This window comes from Grammomys surdaster, unplaced genomic scaffold, assembly GCF_004785775.1.
Source record: "Grammomys surdaster isolate TR1022 unplaced genomic scaffold, NIH_TR_1.0 136, whole genome shotgun sequence".
In the NCBI taxonomy this organism is placed as follows: Eukaryota; Metazoa; Chordata; class Mammalia; order Rodentia; family Muridae; genus Grammomys; species Grammomys surdaster.
In genome coordinates, this window is record NW_021604594.1 from 14199843 (window position 1) to 14216353 (window position 16511).

The 16511-nt window shown below is 43.6% G+C and overlaps 1 protein-coding gene across 1 annotated transcript in view; it reads right to left on the reverse strand.

Moving 5' to 3' along the window:
- Myo3b (myosin IIIB) overlaps positions 1-16511 on the reverse strand; it is a 335931-nt gene that overhangs the window by 156091 nt on the left and 163329 nt on the right. The window contains exons 17-21 of the mRNA XM_028763039.1: positions 15806-16016; positions 14704-14851; positions 13833-13986; positions 11647-11735; positions 9881-10010 (exon numbers count right to left, since the gene is read on the reverse strand). Coding sequence (XP_028618872.1) covers positions 9881-10010; positions 11647-11735; positions 13833-13986; positions 14704-14851; positions 15806-16016 — 732 coding nt within the window. The remainder of the gene's footprint in view (positions 1-9880; positions 10011-11646; positions 11736-13832; positions 13987-14703; positions 14852-15805; positions 16017-16511) is intronic.

The following is a 16511-nucleotide window of genomic DNA, read 5'->3' on the forward strand; positions in this document are numbered from 1 at the left end:
AGGAAGAGGAGGAGGGGAAGGAAGAGGAGGAGGGGAAGGAAGAGGAGAAGGAGGAGGAGAAGGAGAAAGGAAGAGGAGGAGGAGGAGGAAGAGGAGGAGGAGGAGGAGGAGGAGGAGGAGGAAGCAGCTATAGAGAACAAAAGCCAGCCAAGGTTACCTACCTGACAAGCATTGTAATTCAATGTTAACACCAGTGGCTAAAGCCAGTTAACACAGTCCAAGTCCTCTCAGTTCAAGGCAGAAATGCTACTTTATATTAACATTACCCTCTAGGAATGCAGAAATGATTCCATTTCTTTTAGATATCACAAACTATTTAAAAACAGCCACGAAGTTTTTCTTTCTGTTCCTCATTTGAAAATGTTTTTCAGTACCTGGTAAAAGACTTGTAAACTGGGGTTGGAGAGATAGCTCAACAGTTAAGAGCAGCACTGTCTGCTCTTCCAGAGGATCTGGGTTCAATTCACAACACCCACATGGCAGCTCACAACTAACTCCAGGGGATCTGGCAACCTCATACAGATATACGTGCAGACAAAACACCAATGCACATGTTGTCAAAGCCAAAAAATGTTCCTTAATGATGCCTCATTGCAAACTACTCAGGCAGCTAACATGGTGCCTCTGACTTCCCTTAGCGTCTAAGGTTCTTGGGGCAAGCACTAAAATTCATTCACTTTCATTCTATACCTGGCATTTAGCTCTATGTGCCTGTCTCATAGCAAACAATAAATGTGTATGAATGCACACATGAATGAATTGTGTGGCGCTGAATTTTATTCACAAGGCACTCAAAGTCCGCAGAGGTCACAGCTCCTGTCCCTTCCCTCCACATGTCTTGAGCTCTTTGCTGCTCTCCGGTTCTGCCCTACCCCTTTTGTATTTCAGATCCTTTGCTTGTGCTGTGCCATGCTTGACTTGCAGAGAGGCCATGGTTAAAAATGTGACAGACATCCAGGGTCAAACCGCCTGGGGTTTGTCTCAGACCTGCCACTTGTGAAGAAGGCTTGGTCCAGTTGCTTTTACTAGATGGCTTTGATCATGTGGAGAGCTGGACAGATGTTTGCTGTGCCTGGGGAAGAGAGTGGTCCTGTTCAGGTTATACTTCACATAGTTGAAATTGCAGCAGAGGTGCAGGTGTCGTTGGCAGCCCAGAGAGATGGATGGAAGCCACGTGAGACCCGTGGGGCTCTGGTTGGTCACATGCTAGTTGAAGCTAAACATGGCCGAGTCACCATTTCTCCATCATACATTTTTGGGAGTTATGAAAATGCTATCAAGGGTTCCAGCTAAGAAGAGTTTATGGAATATCCATTTTTTTATGGCCTTGGAGACATTAATGTTGGGCTGGACAATTAATTAGGAAATAAGAATTAAGCAAATTGAGGACTTAAGGGTTGAGGGCTTACATTATTTTTTCCCTGTTTATCTTTTGAAGGTACAACTTTTAAAAGCTAGAAATCATAAACTACCAGCAACACATAGAATTTATAGTATGTTTAACATCACTCTGCTTTAAACTTTTCTGGAGAATAAGGAAGTAACTGTGGAAATCGGATTACTTTTCTCCACTTAACTACTAGTATCTACTGAGTATTTTACTATGCCGTAGACACGAGGCTAAGGGTCTAAATTTAATTATTCAGTACAACAGGCCACAATGAAGCTCATCAGTCCACTAAGAAGGAAACTGAGGCAAAAGGTTCTCTTAAAACTTCTTGCTCAAGGTCAAAGCCCTGAGCAGCAATTACCAGACAGCCTTCCTCCACCAGCGACCCCCGTCTGAATTATTCAACCCTGGTTGTTTCGGGCATTTTGAAATTATAAACAACCCACTGAATGGCTGATGAAATTGTTGGACAATGGATTGCATGCCATAGATGATCTGAATTGGGGGTGGGCCACTTACAGACTAAATCAAATCAGCCAAATGCAGATGCCAGTGATTACCCAGAAATCAAGTGGCATGGTTGAGCTAAACTTATCGACTGGAAGATAGTTCATCTGGTTTCTTTATAATTTGAACTATCCCTGTGGGGTGTGAAGAAGAGAATCCATTCTATTAATATTGGATCTTAAAATCTCAGTGGTCCTCTCTCTCAGCCTCCTCCCCTCCAGTTCAGCTGAGCAACATTTAATTTCATTTAGGGAAGTCTCACATATGCAAGCCAGTAAAGTTCATAATTGTTACTTTGTTACTCCACACAGCTGGGGTTTACAGCTTCGCTTTGCACACACTGGCACCAAAGCAATATGATTAACTTTATATGTATCTAACATATGGACCAGACTGTTAGAAAACAGTCTTGGGTTCTGAAGAGAAAGAAAACAGATTCTATGAAAATGACCCAGATTCCTGAGGGGTGGGCTGGAGTGTGAAGTTTTGATCCGTATCTAAGTAGAGACAATAAAATTACAATGGCTGTTTCTAGTTTACTGTCTTTAAGGGGCCTGAGGTTAGCTTTTAGAAAGGTGGGGGGGAAGGGAGGTGAAAGCTACACTATAAAGAGATTTTATAGTGGAATAAATTAATAAACTGTAGGGCTGTGGGACCTTTTCTCCAGTGTGAGCTATGAAAATATAAAATAAATAGGAAAATAAAAGAGGATTCTTACATCTTAAACAGGAACATTTTTCTTATCTATGAATGAAAATGCTGGCACAGAAAGATGGAAATATTTTTTTCATATATTTCTGACCATTTTAAAAATCAGAGGTGCTATATTTGGTATACATAACAGGACCATTAAATAACTAAAGCAAAATGGCCCTAAATTGAACTGCCACTCACATACAAAGGTGCTTTCCTAATGGATTTCAGAGCAATGCAGGGAATATTCAAAAGGAAGTGAACGGGGTGGAGCTGGCTCACAACAGACAGGAAGTTTTCTAGTATCAGGGCCCTTTTTGAAACTCATTATCAATACTTGTTTCAGGTTTTGTTTATGTTTGTTTGTTTGGTTGGTTTTTGGTTTTATTTTGTTTATTTTGTGTTTTTTTTATTTTTTAAAGACGTGGTTTCTCTGTGTAGCCCTGGTGGTCACAGAACTTGCTCTGTAGATCAGGCTGGCCTTGAACTCATAGAGTTCTACTTGCCTTTGCCTCCTGAGTGCTGGGTTTAAAGGTGTGTGCCACTGTGACACTGGGCTTTGTTTTAAGTTTTTTGTTTGTTTGTTTGTTTTGTTTTCTCTCCCCTGTGATGGGGCAGCATTGGGAACCTCTCTAGAACTAGCAACACCAGAGGAACTTTGGAAGACAGATTTCAGCTTCTCACTGGCAAAGAGTCCTAGATGATGAAGACAGGGAAGAAAAGCCAGGGATCTGCAGTGTCTCAGTGGAACCCACAGAGTTTCTACCCTTTAGATGTTTTCATAAAAAAAAAAAAATCTTACAATCCATAAAATACATCTAGGTATTTCTATAGTAAAGACGCTTTGGGACTTCCATAATCAATATTCTTCACATTTTTAAATCATGAAAATCTCTTACTTGGAGCTGTCAGGATGGATCAGTCACTAAGGGGCACCCACATAAAAAGCCAATGAGCCGCATATGCCTATAATCCCACCACTGGAGAGCTGGGGGCAAGAAGGATCCTGTAGTTTCCGAAGGGGCCATTCTAGCTGAATTGGTAGTAAGCTCCAGGTTCAGTGAGAGACACTGTCTCAAAAAAATAAGGTAGAAGCCAGGCATGGTGGCATACACTAGGGAGGCAGAGGCAGGTAGATCTCTGTGAGTTCAAGGCCATCCTCGTCTACAGGATGAGTTCAGGACAGCCAGGGCTATACAGAGAACCCTTTGTTGAAAACCAAAACCAACCAACTAAACATATGTGGGAAAGCTATTGAGATCAAGGAAGATACTCAATGTTGATCTCTGGATTTCATATACAGGGACACATACATACATTCCACCACATGCAGATGCATGTGTACTTGCACACACATAGAACATAAATGCACACACGTGAGTGTGCACACACAGGCACACATACCCTTCCATTCATCTTGAATTCCTTCAGATCTCATAATTCCTTTATTTCATGAAGCTTTGAAAAAGAACCACTTCATAGTGAAAATCCTAAACATGTCTGTGTATGACAAAAGCCATAGAAGAGTCACACTTTTCTGGAACTCTGCAAAACAATAATTTCTCTTACACATAGGGAAATGGTTGGCAATCAGTAGTGTGTGTGTGTGTGTGTGTGTATCCAGCTCCAGGGAATTTGACACCCTCCTTCTGACCTCCAGAGGCACCTGCCCACACATGGTATACTCTCAGAAACATGCATATAACATGTAAAACATAAATAAATTTAAAAAGAAAAGAATCCACAGCAACATTCTGTTCCATCACCTGGCATTTTCTTCTGGAGAACCACTGTGACCTTGACATGTCTGTATCTCTTTCTGAGAACAAGTATGAAGCGATTCTGTGGCAGGGCAATAATTCCCCAGAGCCATGCCAGTCACACAGCGGCCATTGAGCGTGTGGCTGGCCTTAACTACGATGCCCTAAGTGAAAAGCACACATGAGAGTTTGAAGATACTACCAAAGGTGAAAGATATTATTTTATGCTGATTATATGTTAAATAGTATTTTCATCTATGAATTAAATATATGATTGAAATTAATTTTGTCTGTTTCTTTTTACTTTTTAACATGTTCCATTCTTCTCTAAGAAAAGCCAACTGACATTTCAAACTACTGGGACCTAAGCTGGCACACAGACTAGAGACTGGTAGGGCCCCTTATAAAGTGAAGCCTTACTTGGTCCCAGCACAAGTTATAGCTGAGGAGGTCCTCAGCCAACCTGCTGCTTTCCAAACCCAGCTGCTAGGGTGGGAGAGACTGCATACAGAATTTTAGGAGGAAAGAAGCATTGAAACGTCTGTACTTAACTTGGAGAAGAGAAATCAAAGCCTAAAGGCATGAAGGTGGGGGAGCATGGAGAATTTCAAGGGTTACTTTCTTCACCCCACCACATCACCCCCTTGGCCTTGTGGAATCTACAAAGACCAGATCTTTATGGACAAGCACTGAAAGCCATTAACGAGCAGAGAAAGAGTCAGGAGATTGTGGGGTTTCTCCTGTAGCTATGAACTCTGCTTCATCTTCCAACCTGTCCCAGCCCATGGAGGCTGGGGTCCTAGGGAACTCATAGACTTCTGAAGCCCCAGGCTAGACGGACCCTGAGCAGTGATCTGGGGTGTGTGCTCATGTCTACCTAGCCTTAAGGAGCCTAGACCATGGTTCCAGGACACACTGCTCCTGTGCTTGGGTACTTCCTAACACCATCTGTCCTGGGCCTCCAGGGAAGACCCCCATGCTTTCCTCCCTGGGAGGCTCCAAAATCACTTTCAGATGCCAGAGTGACTGTAGTCACATCTGCCTTCCTGGTGAGTGCTAGAGGCCTTACACTTCTCTCTAGACTGCAAATGTGGCAATTCCGAATGGAGTTCCTTCTGACGTTCACAGTTTATTAAAAGAAACCCCAGGCTCTGGCAGACTGGCAGCCAGCACGGTAAATCACAGAGCATCCGCATTTCTGATGTGCTTCAAGCACTCTTGCGACTACCAGGAAATGCCATTCACAAAGGGCTCTGAGGTTGCACAGAGCCTCATTGCGACAGCTCCACTCCAGCAGCTGGGAGGCGCCACCCTTCCCTCTCCAGGAACTCACATTCCAGAGGATCCAAGCACTTCACCCATCCCGGAATTCCCCCAGGAAGTGAAACTGGGGTTGAATTTTAAAGCATAACCTGGGAGGCAGGGGAGGTGGGAGAAGGAAAGTATGGTGGGGAGGGCTGGAGTGGGGAACAGAAATAACATCGGAGTGCTGGGTCTATGCTCTACACATATGTGGAACAGAAAGCTCTGTCTCAAGTCTCAGGCAGCTCACTCTTAGCAGAGAGGCACACACCATGACCACATAAGGCAGAATAGCAATGCTAGGTAGACCAAAGTGCTTAACTGCATAACTCTGGTTATCCATTGTGGCGTGGGTGACCCTCGAAATAACACTGACTATTCCTATTATTCTTAAGTGCCTGACTCTGTCAGGCACTGTCTGAAATAGTCCACCTGCAGGCCAAAACACGATCAGGTCAGCAGGCCAAAAGGGAGAGAATCCGTGCTCAGTGTGGCTGCCTCTGTTTACCCAATGGTGATGAAAGCATCCTCCAGCACAGGCATCTTTCCCGCCAGATGTGGCTGCTGCTAGAAAACACAGGAGTGGCCCTGTCTCCTGGGCACCCCGGGCCTCACAATTTCACTCTGCATGTTCAGTCTCTTTAGTAGTCAATGAGAACAGGAAAGCCGAAGGAAGCTTCAGGGAAATGCTGCGTGATTACCATCTCTGACTTCACACAGCATTTCCCGTGGTAACGAGGATGTGGAATGTCTCCCAAAGGCCCATACACGAAGGCACAGTCTCCAGCCCTGGTACTACGGGCAGGAGATGCAGGCCTCTAAGAGGCAGGAACTGGTGAGAGGTCTTCAGATTAGTAGAAGTGTCTCCCTAAAGGCAATGATGGAAACTTGGCTGTTTTTTTTTTCTCTCAAGACAAAGACAGTTTTGCTCCACCAGGCATCCTGCCATGATGTGCTACCCCCATACCAAGCCAGCAGAGCCAATTGACCATGCGCTGAAACTTCTAACACTGTGAGAAATAATTTTTTTTCTCTTTATGAGTTGGTTATCGCTGGTATTTGATAAAGTCATGGAAAGCTAACAAAGTTATACACACACAGTCAAGTGTTGGTCTTTTCAACCATAATAAGAAACTAAGCCAATACATCTTTTCTATAGGCACTAATTAAGGGCTTCCAGGATGCCCAGGGATGAGGTTCCTTTGGAAGGGCAAGAAACTCAGCCTAGGGCACTCTGGTGTCTGACTTTGGAAGTAAAAGACAGTTTCTAGCTCCCATGAAACCTGAACTTAGCTGAAAGGAATTCTTTGATAATGAAATTAAAGTTTTCCTTTGAATTTTAAGGGGCTTTCCTTAGCTTTCGGCAAAAGCCCATATTACTGTGAAATAGAATGTACATGGAAGATTATGCAAAGCATAAATTCACAGCACAATGACCACTATGAAACAAGCGTCCAGGTGCCCATGTGTGCCTGGTACCTGTGGAGGTCAGAAGCAGGCATCAGATCTCCCGGGATTGGAGTTATAGACAGTTCCATGCTGCCATATGGGGGCAGGGAATGGAACTTGGTTCGTCTACAAGAGCAGCCAGTGTTCTTAACCGATGAGCCATTCCTTTAAGTTTTGAAGCAGAGTGAATAAAGTGACATAAACAATGGGTTTTCAAGCACTGGAATTATTCTGCCAGAGTAGCCCAGCCTTCTTTGTCTCTCACACCAACGTCTAACGCCTTCAAAGAGACAAACGTGCTCCTGAAACAAATGCTTTCAATTTCAGTGAAAAAAGTAGACTTCTCTTCAAAGGCTATACTACAATGACGGACAGACAGACAGACAGACAGACAGATGATAGACAGTGATGGATGTTTCAGATCTTACAAGATTCATTAACATTCTACCATTCAATGGAATACACATCACTTTTTAATGAAGGTCTGAGGACATTATCATTATAAGGTAATAAATTGGAGAACAGTTCCAAATAGAAAGTGAAGGCACAAGAAAGAAAGTTCTAGTTTCTCTACTAACACACTGTACTAACTCAGCTGCAGCCTCCTGTTGTCTCTCCTTGTGTGGTAACAAGGCACCTTGTCACCAGAAGACTTTGGTGTCTGTTAACTGAATACGTTTTTGCATGAATAAGCCCAGAAAGCAAGCAAGCAAGCAAACAAACAAATACTCTTGCTTGTTAGTTCTGACACTTACATATGGCTTTTTAATATTTAAAATATGAAGAAGAGTGAATTCATAATTCTAAAAAAGCAGCATAGTGCACAGCTCAGAATTACAGAGATGCTTGCTGAGATATCACATTTGTTTCCTCTCTCTTTCCCTCCCTCCCTCTCTCTCTCCATCTCCCCCCCACACACACACTTTTATTACTCCTAGATGATATGAGCTTCCATTTCCAGGCAAAATTCAGAAAATGTTATAAGCTCTCTGGAAGATAAATTAAAAATTAAAATCAAGAAATGGAAAAGGTTCTGCTGTGTTTCTTTCCTGCTTTGGGGTGACTCCAGGAAGAACAAGAGGCTCAAGGCAGAGCCTTGCTTTCTGCATGGAGCCACCTAGTGCTCAGGACTATGAACTTGTTTTCCTTCAGCCACAGGTTGAAAGAGAAAATTCCAAAATCGCAAACAGACTTGACAAGTCATTATTTATGTTTACAGGAGAGTGCAAATGTCAACTGAAGAAGAGTCCTCAGATAGATTTTATTTCAGTGACTATTAGCCCCATTAATAATGGCATTATCTCTGCCTCTGCCCAGAAACCAGCTGCAAAGGAGTCTGAATTCCAGAGGGGAAACACCAGCCAGCTCTGCCCACAGCTGCCCATGGGATTCTAGGCACCCATATGAATTAATCCTGACTGCAGCCAAGAAGCATCTACAGGGGAAGCTGGCAGCAGACTTTTGAGGGTCACTGGGTTCCACAGAAGCAGGTTTGAAGGATGTTAAGTTACTTGTTCAAGTTAAGATGGGTACAGACTGTAGTCTAGCTTTTTGTTCTCTTTGAACTAGGATTTTCATTTACTCTGTGTAATTTATACATTCAACTATAAATCAGACATGGTGACAGTTCATTCCTACCTTGCAAAGGTCCCGGGTGAGAGACACAGGTACCTCTGTGATTTTAGGAAAAGGAAGGAGCTGTGAGAAGAGGATTGATGTGGCCCAGAGAGAGACAGCTGGATCCCACATCAATCCAAGGAGCTTGGTCCAGTGAGAATCCACAGAGCTGGGAACTCTCACTTGGGGCCCTAGTGTCCTGCTTCCTGGCATGAGGGTCCACAGATGGACAGCTTCAGTCGTTTGTCAACAAGTAAAGCCATGGATGTTCCGGGTTGTTTAGGGGAGTGAGAGAGGGCGGGAATTGAACCAGGTAATCTTTGAGGGCTCTTGATCAGAAGACTGCTGAGGTGCCACACATCCTTTCCTCGGAATCTTACACCAATAGAAAGAATCATCTCCATAACTCTAGGTAAACCAAGTCTAGCCTAGATGCTTAGTGTGAGTTAATGATCATATACAGTTTTATCAAGAGAGGAGTTAAAAGGAGGCAGAGACCATGAGAAGTGTAAGAGCTGATGTGGAAAGTGTCTGAGTGTGGTGTGTGTGTGTGTGAATGTGTGTATGAGTGTGTATGTGAGTGTCTGTGTCTCTGTGTATGCATGTGTGTGTCTGTTATGTATCTGGTACGTATGCATGTGTATATCTGTGTATCTGTGTGTCTGTGTATGTGTGTGTGTACCTCTCTCTCTCTCTCTCTTTATGTGTGTATGTGTGTATGTGTGAACGATTCTTCTCAGGAGTTAATTTACAAAAGAAATAGTTATGTTCTTGAACTTAGACAGAACCCTGACCCTGGTCAAAGAAGTTCAATGTTGGGCTGGAGAGATGGCTCGGTGGTTAAGGGCATTTGTTGTTCTTGCAGAAGATTCAAGTTTGGTTCCCAGTACCCATATCATAGCTCACAACTGTCCTTAACTCCAGTTCTAGGGGATCTCATTCCCTCTTATGACCTCTGTGGGCACCAGGCATGCACATGGTGCATAGGTATACACATAGGCATAACACTCAGACATAAAATAAAACAAAATAAAGTAAGTTTTAAAAAGGGGGAAATTTGATTTTTGGCAGTGCATACGTGACAGTATTTGGACACTGACTGAAAGACATCACATTGGCTCATGAAGGCACAGGACTAAAGCATAGGGAAGTTCTTAGGCACCTGTTTTGGTCAAAGGAATTGAGAACAGTTGCTGAAGGAGTTTGTTCTCGGACGTCCTCAGGACTACCACCACGTCAGCAGGGAGGGTGTCTCTGTTTTTCTCAAGAACCCCAGAAGCATCATATAACACCTAGAAGACAGACAGCAACATGTGCAAGTTAGTAGAGACAACTGACCATGGCTAGTGACACTGGTGGGCCGCCTGAGTAGCCATTGCCTGGCACTGGATATAAACTCCTGTCTGGTCACATGCAGCCTTTTGACGACTGAGCACCAGATAAAAGAGAGATGTTGTACTTTTGACAGGTCAATTTATCTTAGCTTCCTGTCCAGGTATCTTGGAAGAAAGGGGTCCTATGGAAGACATGGCATATTAGAAAAACTGTTAAAATGCCAAGCACTCGTTGTGTGTGAAACACTCATCCCCATTCTATTGATAGGCAAGTAGGAGCTTAACGAGGTCAGGCAGTCATCATACTGGGGCAAATAGGCTTTTAGCTCATGACCACCATGCCCTCACTGCCTCTCAAGGCATTCATGGAATCTGAGTGATCACTCAAAGGAGTCTAAGTGGGTTTTGGTTCTCAGCAGTGAGGGAATCCAACTTAGAGGTATTTGAAGGGATGTCCTACAAACCCCTGGAGTGGTATGGTGGTTTGAATGAGGATGCCCCACAGAGGATCATAAGCCTGAATGTTTGGTTCCCTGTTTGGGGAACTGTTTAGGAAGGATTAGGAGGCGTGATCTTGATGAAGGAGGTGTGTCACTGGGGGCTGGCTCTGAGGTTTTAAAAACCCAAGCCTAACCTCTCTCTCTCTCTGCCATGATGATCATTGATTGACTCACCCTCTGAAACTATAAGAAAGCCCCCAATTAAAATCTTTTTGTTAAAAGTTGGCTTGGTCATGGTTCCTCTTCATAGCAATAACAACCCTAACTAAGATCAGTGGTAAATAAATTCAGCAAAGAATTAACAAACCAGAGAGAAACAGATCCTAGAAAGGAGAAAAAGGAGAATGGAGAATGGGGTACAGAGTAGAAAATGTGTACAAGGGGACAAGACAGAAAGAGCAATGACAGGAAGAGAGGCTCAGAGGACACAGAAGGCAGCGTCCTCTCGATGAGGACAGAAATGTGGAAGATGATTCGGACACATTATGCATCAACAGAATAATTCCAAATGCCTTCCATTGACCCCACCCACTTTCAGGATCTCGAGCCTCAACATACCTCCTGGGAAATGGTCACAAAGTAATTGGGTTATCTGGGAGAGACTCAGCAGTGAGCTTCAGGACTTACATTTACATGGGAGCAGGATACATAAACCATGGGAGTGCCAGTCCAAGCGTTAAAAGCTTACCATCTGGATGAGTGAGATTGTGTTACTTCACTAGACATTTCTAGACTCGACAAAAGTGTTAAAAACAAAACAAAAAGCCCTACTGTGTTATCAACCATCCTATGTCGCCTACACTCCAAATGACTTCAGAATGAGAACATTTGCCCTGAAACCCTGCAAAGACTGTGGTATGTTTCCTGTCTAGAGAGCTGTCAGTTCTGGGCCAGCCCTCAGGACAGGAAGCAGGTTGTAGCTCTATATGTCACCACATCTATACAACAGCACCAGTGAGGACATTTGGGGACTGTAATTAGAATCAAAATAGGGGGAAGCCTGCAAGTAGTTTCCTGAGCATCCCCACGATGGGCAGGGCGGGGGACATAGGTGTTTTGTTGTTCTTAGGTCCTATAACTCCCGCCCCTCTTACCGGTCCAGCATAGTGCTGAATGCCGAAACAGAGTTCCACTCCTTTGGGCCTCCAGAAGAACTTGCACCGTAGGTTGTCTTCGAATTTATCTGTGTGCAGAGAAGAGACTGGCGTGCTCATCCCTAAGTGGGACCTCTCTCTCTCTCTCTCTCTCTCTCTCTCTCTCTCTCTCTCTCTCACACACACACACACACACACACACACACACACACACACATGCATACATGCATGTTCACACGCACACGATGCTGAAAAGGGAAGGTAGTGGTAGAAGGGAAGAAGGGAAGAACTGGAACAGGGAGGAATAGGGAGTGGATTTGGTCCAAACATCACATACGCGTGTATGAATAGTAAATAAAATATTTCAAAATTTTACTTATGCGGGTTTTTTATGTTGGAGAGAAACAATGGGAATTGTTTGCTCTTTCTGACAAAAATCTGCTCCTCCAGCCAGAGACACAGGATAGGACTTGCACCCCCAACCCCAAGCATCCCCACTCAGACGGATATGTCCTATCTTATTTTTCCTTTAGCTGTTAAGATGCCACATTCCTCTCCTGTCTCTAAGAAATTCTAAGTATGGACACCTAGAGCAATCTCAGACCCTGCCATGGAGCTCTGGAATATGCAGATAGGCTAGGAGGGCAGATAACCCCAGGATAACTTCATTTTGGGCAAAATCAGATAAGACAAAACCACTGGTGTTGACAACTTCAACACTCTGAAGTCTCCCATACATCCCTTTCCTTTTGAGGAAAGAGTTTGAAACTTTCTACTCACTCCCCCTACAAACAACTTTTGTTTTATTGTGAACATGACTGTGAGCTTAGCATGAGGAACCATACCAGGTACCAAAGGCAGGTTAAAAAACTGGGGCTCCAGGCCCTATGATATGTCACATATAGATAAAGAACAATGCTCATTTCAACCGAAGAGTCTAAAAAAGAAGGTCATGAGGGACAGGGGTCTGGATAGGGCAAGAGGGGGTGCGATAGAGAACTTGGATGTTGACCGACAAGATGGTTCAGCCAGTAAAGGCACTTGCCACTAAGTCTGATGACCCTGGTTCAAGCACAAGATAGAGGGAGAGGATCAACTCCTACAAGTGGCCCTCTGACTCCCCCCCTACACACAAGATAGATAGATGATAGATAGATAGATAGATAGATAGATAGATAGATAGATGGCACATAGGTAGGTAGGTAGGTAGATAGATAGATAGATAGATAGATAGATAGATAGATAGACAGACAGACAGACAGACAGACAGATAGATAGATAGGCAGGCAGACAGATAGATAGACAGATAGATAGATAGATAGGAAAAATAGAGGACTTTAGACGCTAGGAGGAGGCAGATATCTCTAGTCTATCCAGGAAATACTAGCAAACTAAGAAAAGGTAGCTTTAGAAAAACTAAACCAGCAGCAATGTCTACAGAAGAGAGGACACTGTGAGTCTGGGAATACAGGGCCCCTGTGCTACCTGGGACTGGAGGTAGATAGGAGCCCGATGAAGACATGACAGAAGTTTGCAAAGACGGATCGCTTCTCAGCCTTTGGGCTAAGATAAAATGTAGAAGGGAAGTACAGACTATGAGAACTAAGGGAAAGGAAGGTCTAAGATGACATCCGCTAAGGAAATAACATTATGTATGCCAGCAGGAATAGGAGGATGCGGAGGATTGGGAGTGGTGATAGATTTGAGCCACTCGGCCTACCGGGACATTGCAATTCATTTAAAAACAGCTTTTAAATTTAAATTTGTATTTATGTGTATGTGTGTGTTCCTGCTTGTTCCTATGTACACTGTATGTGTGAGGTACCAGAAACCTCACCCCCGGCCTTGAGCAGAGTTAAACCTGGTTGTAAGCTGCCCAAGACGAGAGTTGGAAACTGAATTGTGTTTTCTTAACCCCTGTGCCATCCTCCAGCACATCGAAGTCCACCATTATAGACCTTTGTAGTCAAAACAGGAAAGAATGAAACATGTTCAACAATATACATGGAAGAATTTTGAAGCAAGAATTAAATAATTGGCCTGTCACCAAGGTCCACACTTCTACAACCCACCAAGTGTCTGAAGTAAGATGGGTAAACTCCTTAAAACTTGAAACATGTCTACCGAATACCTTGCACCGAGTTCCACTCCCAACATGTCTATCTTTTTTCCTAAAAAGTACATACCAACCAAGGTCTGATCTGTTCCTTGGGGAAATCGACTTTCCTCATCCAAAAGTGCCAGAAGGCCCAAGGGTTTTTGGAGGAACATGTCCAAGAGTGGGCGATTGTCTTCATACTGCACAAGGACAGCATCAATGCCTTCGTTCTTGTACTCCATCTGGAGGGAAACAGACCGGGACTCTCTGGCCTGAAACTGGCCTCAGTACCACCAGGGCACTTTAGCTTCGACTTTCTGGGTCTGGGCGTACTGATACATGTGAGTGGCTAGGGGTGTTTGGGCATATAGCAAAAGATCTATGCATCACAGTCTTAATAGTATGAACGCAGACTCTCAAATTTACCATTGAGCTGTGTGAAGAGTAGATTTTCATGTCTGGGGATTCAAGAATATCCGTTCCTCCACCCAGGGGACACCCCTTCATTACTGGGGATCAGAGGCAGAGACAATGGGAGCTGATGGAGGTAATTATGAGTTCTAAGAATCCCTGTCTTGGGCTCAGGCCACCTTGTGTCTTTTTGGACACCATTATAGACAATTGTGGTCAAAACAGGAGAGAATAAAACATGTTCAACAATATTCATGGAAGAATTTTGAAGCAAGAATTAAATAATTGGCCTGTCACCAGCTCCATGAAAGCGAGGGAATATACCTTTCCATAGAATTCGGGACCTTTGTTTCCCTCCCAGACTGTTTATTTTATTTAGACTATTTATTTTGACAGGACTATTTTGCCAGTGTTTTTTCTGTAGCCTTTTACCTGACAGTCTGACTAACCAGGTTTTTGCTTCAAATTGTGGGTAGCCTGGCTGTCTCTCCCAATCCCCCCATCCCCCCACCCCACCCTGTTACTTTAGCCTCAGAATCAACCACTACCTGCTCCAGAGCAAACACGTGCTGATTGAAGTAGTACTGGATCTGTTCATTGGCAATATTTATGCAGAGCTGTTCAAAGGAATTTCTCTGGAAATCCTCAAAGCCAAAAATGTCCAAGATGCCCACATTCATCCTGTCCCCTGCACTACTGTGAGAGAGAAAGAAAACAAATCAGAAACAAATCAGGAGAAGTCACACCCATCGCAAGACAAAAAGATGCCTCCTCGGGAAAATAGAATCTTTTAAAAATAGAATTCTTTAAAATCATACCTGTAAATCTCAGCACTTGGGAGGCTAAAACAGGATTGTCAGGAGTTTAAGGTTAGCCTTTGCTACAGAGCAAGATCAGGCCTCAAAAAATACATACATACATACATACATACATACATACATACACATTATATATTATACATATATAATATGTATATTCTGATATATATGTATGCATGCATTATGTATGCATGTATGTTCTGAGATACATATATACATATATACATATACATATATATACATATACATATACATATATATATCTCAGAACATAAATCTACTCAGAAGCTTCTATGCAGATCACACAAAGGGGTCTTGGCTTCTCCTACATATTCTCCCATCTACCTACCCCTGTAACCTGCTTCTAATGAGACTTCAGAATTTAACTGTGTGGATTAATACAGAAAAAGACTAAAGCCCGGGAGAGAGAAAGGAGTTACAATAACAGTAGCAAGAGAAAGCCTATGCTTTAAAGTTTTTCACAAAGTATATTAATTATTTCTAAAAATGCCCTGAGGAAGACGTGTTAACTTCGCTTTTACAGAGATGAAAATTGGCAGACGGCTCAGCTGATGATGCTGTAGACATCATGAACCTGGTTTATCCAGCTTACTGCTAAGCCTCCTCCTCCCTGCAATGGCTTTCAGTCATTCTCTCAGGAGTAAATGCTCCGACTCTCCTGGTTCCCACTGATGCTCTAAAATGAGAAAGAGGGAGGAGCCTAAAGAAGACCCAAGCTGACCTAAGGTTCTCTCTTGCAAACTCTTAAGAGACACCAGTAGGTGAGTGATCACTCCAGGCCACTGCTTCCAGGGGGAGGAGGGGGACTTGCCAAATGTTTTTATCCGGCTGCAGGAGCGTGTTGATTCGATTCACAATCCAGCTGAACAGCCTCCCATAGAGGGCCTTAGACATGGCGTCCCTGACATCTTCAGCCCTGTCCACTGTGTTGGCTCGGACAATGGTCTCTCCTCGTGTGACCACACAGTGGGACGTGAGGGCCTCTTGAAGCTCTTCAGAGCTGATGCAGAGCACACAGGCAGCTGGAACACAGAATGAGTATGATCCTAGACGTGTGGCCACCCCATCACACAGACCATGCAAACCAGCACTACAGCATCCACTGTGTGCCGGCTCTGTTCTTCAGGCTGTGCTTCACCGTCAAGACAAACAAGTAAGGTCCCTAACTCCAAGAAGCACCAAGGTTGGACAGCACAACTCCCAAACTGTTCTGAAAACTCTCTATCAGTATTTAATAAGAAAAGGTTTGGGGGGGGGGAGGTGTCTGACAAAAGAGAGGATGTGGTCTTTTATCAAACAAATTGCAAGAATAGACAGTCACAAACATGGGATAGTAAAGGCCCTAAATTATTGTTACAAATTAACACAAAAAGGCTTTTGGTTTGGTTTGGTTTGGTTTGGTGTTTGGTTTGGTTTGGTTTGGTTTGGTTTGGTTTTTGGTTTGGTTTGGTTTGGTTTGGTTTGGTTTGGTTTGGTTTGGTTTGGTTTTTGGTTTGGTTTGGTTTTTGGTTTGGTTT